The 8,888-nt window shown below is 41.2% G+C and overlaps 1 protein-coding gene across 1 annotated transcript; it reads left to right on the top strand.

The window, feature by feature from the left end:
* Window positions 1-1,473: 1,473 nt before the first annotated feature.
* On the top strand, window positions 1,474-3,007 carry LOC120108649 (F-box protein At5g07610-like). Its single transcript, XM_039122313.1, has one exon. The coding sequence runs from the start codon at window positions 1,766-1,768 to the stop codon at window positions 2,879-2,881; it is 1,116 nt and encodes a 371-aa protein (XP_038978241.1). The 5' UTR covers window positions 1,474-1,765; the 3' UTR covers window positions 2,882-3,007.
* Window positions 3,008-8,888: the final 5,881 nt, after the last annotated feature.

Genomic DNA, 8,888 nt, shown 5'->3' with positions numbered 1-8,888 from the left:
TTCTCCACATGGATACCCATATAAACAACACCGTTAACAAAGCTCTTTCATTAAGAAAAAAGCTTATTAGCTTATTAAACTATATTAAATAAAAAACTCTTTATAAGTGCTACTAAATTAATATAAAGTTAATGATATTACTAATAACCATATCTGCTTAATATATGCTAACATTAATGGGAAAGAAAAGCTCACCCTTAATCTCTAGAGGTGGTAAACTCAATTTTGTTCTAAATGTCCAGTTCTAATTGTTTTTATCTCCCAAGTCTATGGTTTTAAGTAGTGCGAACTTTGTCCAATTCCAAAAGATCCAGATCCAATTATCTCACTATTTACCTATGGTCTTTAGCGGCGAACTCCATTTAATTTCAGGAGACCTAGACTTAATAGTCTCATCCCCTCTATCTACCATATAAAGCTACAACGAAGTCCATCTAATTCTAGGAGACCTAGATTTAATAGTCTCATCCTCTCTATCTACCATATTAAAGCTACGGCAAACTCGATCGGGTTCCCAATGATGAAGCCCTATTAGTCTCACCTTCTCCATTTATGCTCTCAAGTGGTCATGAATTCTATATGGTTCCACAAGTTCCAGATCCGATCATCTCATCCCATATGTCTATCATCTCAAGTGGTAATAAAGATACCTAGTCTAGCTCCAAGTGGCCCTTGAAGCAGTTAACTTCCTTCTAGCCGATATGGTTCCACTGGAATCTAGCCTCATTTCTTTCCATCTGATTAAAACTGCAATTGTTTCTTTCCCTCCATAGCGTCCAAAACAGCACTGCGACAACGACCCAATTTGTTCCTTTTCTTTACTGGCACGCGACAAGCTCACCAAACAGATACAGTTATTCCTGGCCATCCATTCACTCCATGAAGGGATTAAGTTGCGAAAATTGGTGTGATAGACTGTGAATTGCCCAATTATGAGCCGCCAAAGCCATTTGACTCATGAAATTCTTCGTTTACACCAATGAGATCTCCAAAGAATTTTCCAACATTTTTAGAAAAGAACGACAATGTTCTAACTTTTCATAAATTCTTTAGAAACGGGCAAGAAGACACGGAAAAGTTTCTGCTTCCTTCTCCTTGTAGTTATGGGGACCTCTTTAAAATATTTATTTAATTTAAAAAGCACAAACCCCGCAAAGGGCAACCTTGACTCACAGGAGAAGATCTATCCGTTAAGAATGTGCTCCTCCTTCCGACCCTTATGATTAAAATAACAAATTACAAGCAACTCTCCTTCAACCAAGGATAGCATTAATGGTATCGCCGCTCTCCAACAGCCACGTTACCTGAATCGCTCCGTAGATCCTTTTCTAAATCTGACAAATAGAACCGTCCCATGCTTGGTGCCACACCAAGCAACCTTTGCCGCTCGTTGGCGTGAACGTTACAACGTGTGAGGTGGTTTGCGTGAAAGCGAACGCCATCTGCTGAGGTCGCTATAAGAAGACGGTCTTCTGGGGTCTCTCATCCAACCCACAGGTATATGCCTCCCACCTTAGCAGTTACAAGCTGGTGCTCCTTCCATCGGTCTCCCACATCACCCAAAAACCAGATACAACTCGTATGATACCCCCATTTTCCCCCAACTGTTTACTTAGCTTTGTTTGCTAGCCCATTCTAGCCGTTTGAAGCTTGTCCTTCAATTGTTGTTTGCTTTGTATACATCTTGAAGGTGGGGAGGGCTTTTAAATACCGCTTCCATTGGACCATCTTTTGCATCCTCTAGAGAAGGAAGGGCCTATCAAAGATGAACCCAATCAGCCCTTCAGGTAGTTGTGGACCTTGTGGTGCTGGCGGTAGTAATGGAGTTAGCTTGAGTGATGATTTGTTGACACAGATTCTCACAAGGCTTCCTCTGAAGTCCCTGTTTAGATTCAACTGTGTCTCCAAAGCGTGGTATGGTCTAATCTCCGACAACTACCTTAGGAGCAAGCTCCCCTTGATCACCTCCGGCGTGTACTACAGCTACAACTCGAACCTCACCAGGGAGCCAAGATATGCGCACACGTCCGAAAATGGCCTCGAAGACTGTAATCTTGATTTCTTTCCTTTCCATCATAATTCAAGCATCATCGATAGCTGCAACGGGTTGCTACTCTACTACTCATGCTTTCCCTCGAAATTCTACGTCGTCAACCCCACCGCAAAGAGGTGGGTGGCTCTCCCTGAGCCCATAAGGAGTAGCCAACTCTCTATATTGACCTTTGATCCCTGCCACTCCCCAAACTACAAGGTCATCTGCTTCACAAGCTGGCTGGAACAAGGGTCTGAGATCGAGGTTTTCTCATCGGAGACCGGGAGGTGGGTCGAGCATGAGCTGCACTGGGGGCTCAGCACCGATACCATGTCGGCCACCATGCAATACTTTGATGGAATTCTTTACATAATTGCGTATCCGAAACACATTGTGGCTATCAATCTTGCTGAAATGGATTGCCATCTGATCGAATTGCCCGAGCCGATGAAGCGTGAAGGAAGTGTTGGCAAGTCCAGAGGCTCTCTTCATTACACCCACAACGATGGCGAACAAATAAGGATTTGGAAGCTTAAGGACTTCAATCTCCATAAATGGGTGCTAAAGCATCGCATCGACGTTCGAGCAACCGTGGAACGGAATTATAAAAGAATTCATTCCAATGATTCTCTCGCTGCTCTGTCGGACCAATTCAATTTCTTGGCGTTCCATCCAGAGAAGGAGGTGGTCTACCTATCTCTTCCCGGAAAGCTCGTCTCCTATGACCTAAGTAAGAAAAGAATAGAGGAAGTCTGTGAATTTGGGAAGGAGAGGGAGAGGGCTCATTTGATCCAGATTTGGTTGTTCCCTTTCTCTCGTTATATGTCGGATTGCCTAGCCAATGCGTAGTGGTACCTAGGACCTCTCTCTGTTCCATTAGTTCTCATCGATTTGTCTTTCACTTTCGTGGAGCTTCTTCTTGTTACCGTTCCGCTGTTTGTTGTGAAAAAAAAATAAACATAAATTTACCTTCCAGTCCAGAATTTGCCACCTAGGTTTCCACGCATTTATTGAAAAAAAAAATGGGGGAGTGGTGAAATCATTGCGAATTGCCGTACTAACATTTTTTTCTCTTTTTTAACTGATGGTTTGCACATAGAGTGCTGGTGTCGGAAAGTTAACTAAAACGAGCCATATAAGCGCGTCATGGATAACGAATAAGAGCTTGAGTGGGCATTATAAATTGTATTGGTTAGTACAAGTCCAACTCTAGTATTACAAGGTTTATTAGCTTAGATAACATAATAGAGCTACACTTCTTTTTTTTTTAGTGAATTTATACTAAGATCCGGTTAGCTCTACATTAGATAATAAGAGCCTTACATCAATGATCCAAACCGTTGGATATGATTTACTAGTTTTAAATTACTTATATATCATAAATCATATAATTTGGAGCTCTCTAATCTAGACATCAAATGACCAAAAAATATAAATTAATAATTTTATATTATTTGAAATATCTAATTTTTTGAAACTTGATACATAAGCTAAGAATTTCGAAATCATATAATTTTTGATGTATAAGTAATTTAGAGGTAGTAGATAATATCTAATTTGAATTTTTGATGTGAGATCTTTATTATCTTATACAAATCTAATTAGATTTATGAATATCTATTCGAGTGCAGCTAAATTTTGTTAAATATATTAGATGTCTTTGTATTGATCATATCCCAAGGTAAGCAAACAGGTGGGAAGCCTTTACCAATTTAGACTTTGTATTCTTCGCACTTAAAGTAGTCGGTACTTCTATGGTCCAATTTTAGTTAGGGTGGGACCTGAGATTCACTGTCAGGTACTTGCACTTTAAGTAGTCGGCACTTCTACAGTTTAACTCGAGCTGGGGCGGGAATATAGGGCACTGTCAAGCACTCGAGTCTTGGTCCTACCTGGGTTAGAAATAAGTATATCGCTGATATATATAGGGTCAAGCCGTAGAATTCTAGTGAGTGGGCGAGTTATTGGTTTGACATTGGCTTGATTCTGTGGAGCGCACAAGACACGTCCCTTGTTGCCGCACCTTATTTAATAGACATCCTCATGATGTTGCCGCACCTAAGTTTTATAATTTTTTTATTATTTAATAAGATTTTTAGTTCTCTCAAGGTTTAGTTTTTCTTAGTATTATTTTCTCGTTGCATCTCTTTGTCAAAATTTCCCTTTTGGTACTTGTTTGTGTGTAATCCAGGATGTCAGACGGTTCTTCTACATGAGATCTTGTTGCTCCATATAATATCAGAGAAAAATTGACTGATTAAGTTGGTGTGCAGCCAAGCGGTGCACAACTTTGATTGGATTTCATTGGAGCACCATTTTATGAGTAGTAACATGATTATTGGTGGTTTTGTTCTATGTATTTCTAGATTTTTTTAATAACTCCTTGTGCCTATATGCAAATATGTAAACTCTATTTGTGATTTGAGACAGCGAATCATGATAACTAATTTCACCAACATCGAGATAGCTGCTTTTTTCCCCACTTTTCGGCTCTATTAATTAAATAATACTAACAATCCAATTTGGAAATCTATATTGAAATTATATTTGATGAATATAATTTGTTGGATACCTTGGAAGAATCATAAATGATACCAATAGATTCTCAAATAATATGAACAAGATGGAGTGCAGCAAGTAGATATTCATGGTGTGGATGATTCCTATAATGCATGAGATAGAAGAACCAATAAAAATTGAAGCAGCTCAAGAAATTCAAGACTTGGGAGACTCTATATATGAGGATTGAGGAGATAGTGATCTCAATTTTAAGTAAAAAATTGATCTCATATTTAGAGGAAGCTAGCTCATTATGTACAAAGCATGAAGTTACAAGACAAAGATGGAGTGAGCCACATGGATGCAAGTACGTTAGAGGTGCACACATGTTCGAGTAAAGAGTACACATACGTCCAAGCATAAGTAGATAAATTGAGCCATATAGGTTACAACAATGTGATTGTCCAATTTTGCATAAATTATGGTGGTTTGATGCCATGGATGTGTACAGAAAAAACTAGATATAGGTTATGGTTGCAAGCATATGCAAGAGTGGCTATTGAGATACACAAATGCAACTATTGTAGAAAAACATTGATTGGAAAGTTCGGGCATTGGATATTTGCTGGTTCGAGTGAAATGTTCGATGGAATCTTGGCATGGCACCAATAGATCGATGCCGACAAGGAGTTTTGAAGCCATCATTGACTTTAGCATGGACACAAGAAGGGATAGACCGTTGAGGAGTTTCCTTCTTCATGTAGGACTTTATCGATGAGGACTCTTATAGAATGCCCTGAAGTTATTGCTAATTATGATATTAACTATTTTTAACCGCTGATTTGATTTACATAGTATTGGTGAAGGATGGTTAAATAAGTTGTGTAAGATAGTTACAAAAGTCATAGGCTCATAAACTCAAATTGTCTTGGGATAATTCTAATATTATACAGTTTGTTTATGTTACATCAGGATAGATAACGTATGGGGGCATCCTGGTGTCATTGTCTCACGGTACGTAACAGGTGGGAAGTCTTTACAAACTTGAAGAGAGAGAGAGAGAGTGCGAGCCAGTTCTTAAAAAAAATTTAGAATTTTTTATTATTTAAATTTTCTTTCTAAATTTATTTTTTAGTAGTATTCTCTCCTGACAATTCTTTGTTGCAAGTACTCTTCTGGCGCTTTTTCCATGTATGGTTCTGAGCATCGGTGGATGCTTCCACGTGGATCGTCATGTTCTACAGAGAGTAGTTTCGTACTTATTTTATTAGAACATAAAAAGGATATACAACAGGTCCAAACGGATCCCCTCCAAATACAAAAAAAAAACAAAATGAGTTACGGAGAAAAAAATAAAACAACCGCAACTCACTGAATTTGCTACAAAGCGCATAAATTCTAACTGTGCTGACCATGGTGATAACTTTCCATGTCTCCAAGATCAGAGTAATGCGACAGCTAGCTTTATAGCCTTGTGGAGGGTTGATATTTCCAAAGAAAACTATGTTGTTCCTTTCCCTTCAAATTAACGAGGAAATGGGAGTCCAAAGTGCTGGAAGTTAAGCCAAATTGATATCCAGATGATTTTTTGTTCTAGCTTTGATATTGTCTCTCCTTCATTCCGATTCCAAAGAACCACAAAATCTTTAATTAGGTCAAGGGGTTTTGGACTTGTTGTCTAACGTTGCTACATAATTATTAATTAGCGATGCTTTAAAGCGTCGCTAGTTGCCAACATAATTATTTTTCTACTCATAAATAACATTTTAAAAAATACCAAAAAGCTCTATACTAACGCTTAGAAGTGCCAATAAAAATATGAAAAAGTGTCGTGAATGCCTTTTTTTTTTCTTTTTTTTTTTTTTTTTTTTTTTTTGTTGGTGGTAGTGGCACAAGTCTCAAAAGCATTTCCAAGGCCGCATCCATGAAAGGACTAGATTTTTATTTTTTAGTTTTTGCTTTTCTGCAGCTATTGTTATTATATGGGATAAGTGGGGCAAATCCTGCCAGACATCCCAAAAGCATCCTGAAATAAGTCTATTCGAATAAGTGTACAAAGTAAGAGGAGGAATATTTTTTTCTGCCATTTTAATGGAATGGAGTTATCCTGCAGAACAGGAGAAACTTATTTCATTTTATTACTATTTTGTCCTCGTCCACGCTTTAAAAAAACCAAAACATGAAAGGGTAATTTTTAATTAAAAGTAGAATCTATTTAGTCAAAGGATTTCAAAGCAAATTCAACAAAGTCCAAAAAGAATATGAAGTAGGTTGGGCCTTTTTTTTTTAAATTTTATGTTCACATTGACATGAATTTGAAAGGAAGTCTACTCCATATTTTTTCTTAAAGAATTTGAAAAAAAAAAATAACAGGCAAACTGTGGACAAAAAGTACGGGGCAGCAGCCCAATAACCGCACTCCTCCCAACGTAGGAAGTTGCCTTCTGCGCTTGAAAATCTGAAAAAAAAAAAAAAACTACTGCACATCAAGAGAAGCAATATAGAAAATCCTTTTCGTCCTCTCATGTATCTTGTGCAAGCCTCACCTATCTCCTACACCAAAAGATACATTTTTGCATCTCTGTTATCCTTTCTTTTAGTTCATTGATTTTCTTTAGAAATATGGTGGGAGCACAGCAACAGATAGCCAGACTAGGGACATCTTTATTGTGAGAGGGGAGCCAAGAGGTAAGATTAGTCCTGCTTGGTGCATCTATTATGGGACTCGTGGCTGCTACTAATGTTTCTCTTCAAAGTGTATATCAAGGACAACGTTGTGGGAGGTTCTCTGAATTTAGTCCCACATCGACTGTGTAGCGGGAAGGTCTGTGCCATATAATCGGGGGCTCAATTACCCTTTCCTTAGGAGGCGCCTTTTGTGGGGCAAAACCATGCGGCACCGCTAACACCGGACCCAAAGCGGACTATACCTCCTGGGGGACACTCTCTCTTCTGCTGCTCGGTCGGTGGGTGTGGGCTCTGCTGGTGACGGGGTGCAAATCCCGCAACAGTTGGCGCTAGAGGAAGGGCTTGTAGTCTCAGGCATGGTTTCCGACTCCCGAGCCATCTCGAATCAGGCATGGCTCCCGCTGCAACGACGTATGTGGGGCAACCAGTGAGAAGTAGTAGTCTAAGTCTCACGTCAACGAGTTGGGGGGAAAGAGAAATAAAAGCTGAGATCTGGAGAAGGAGAGTTATGGAGCTTTAAAATGGGATTGTAAGCCTCTGTGACAAAGGGTACAGCCCCGTTAAATCCCATTGTCATTTCAAGTCTTCTGTCTTCCGGCAGCAAGCAAGAAACCAGCATGTACTCCCTCCTCACGGGCGTAAGTCCTTAGGATAGCGCCCGCGACGTTGCTCCCCTTCAGAGTGTCGCCATCACAGAAGCCCCGCCGAGCTCATACAGGCCGAGCTCATGCAGACCGAGCTCAGAAGACCGAGCTCATGCAGGCTACTGAGCTCCGAAGGCCGCCGAGCTCATCCAGGCCGAGCTCATGCAGGCGGCCGAGCTCAGAATGCCGAGCTCAGAAGGCCGCCGAGCACAGAAGGCCAAGCTCAGCAGGCCGTCGAGCTCAGAAGCCCGAGCGCAGAACACCTTCCAGAAAATCGAGCCAAAGAAGGCCGGTGCTGAGCCAAGTCCTGAGGGACTTTGGAGCTCGGGAGCCATCAAAATATCTCCAAAAGGTACAGGACGTCACTTTGGCTTCAAATAATTTCAATATTTTATCTATTTTCAGGTCGGAGAATCCAAAAAACGACCTACGGGTATCTCTATCTCCAACGTCGCCCCGCTCCGAATAAGGGTGCACGATTGCCAACGAATGAAGTCCATCTCCCATATGTCTCCAAGATCGGATTCCCGACCAAGCTCGGATCCCCCAGTTAAAGGATTAACGTCATGCTACATCAACTATCGAGCTCGGCTCGATCTCCATCGTGCTCGGCACGATCTCCATCGACCATCGTGCTCGGCACGATCTCCATCAGCTATCGTGCTCGGCACGATCTCCATCAGCTATCGAGCTCGGATCGATCTCCATCAGCTATCGTGCTCGGCACGCTCTCCATCAGCTATCGTGCTCGGCACGGTCTCCATCAGCTATCGAGCTCGGCTCGGTCTCCATCCTCTATCGAGCTCGGCTCGATCTCCATTGACCATCGAGCTCGGCTCGATCTCCATCGACCATCGTGCTCGGCATGGTCTCCATCAGCCATCGAGCTCGGCTCGATCTCCATCGACCATCGAGCTCGGCTCGATCTCCATCGACCATCGAGCTCGGCTCGATCTCTATCGTGCTCGGCACGATCTCCATCGACCATCGAGCTCGGCTCGATCTCCATCGACCATCGTGCTCGG

The sequence above is a fragment of the Phoenix dactylifera genome, unplaced genomic scaffold (assembly GCF_009389715.1).
Source record: "Phoenix dactylifera cultivar Barhee BC4 unplaced genomic scaffold, palm_55x_up_171113_PBpolish2nd_filt_p 001463F, whole genome shotgun sequence".
Lineage (NCBI taxonomy): Eukaryota > Viridiplantae > Streptophyta > Magnoliopsida > Arecales > Arecaceae > Phoenix > Phoenix dactylifera.
This window is presented reverse-complemented; position numbering and strand designations above follow the sequence as displayed.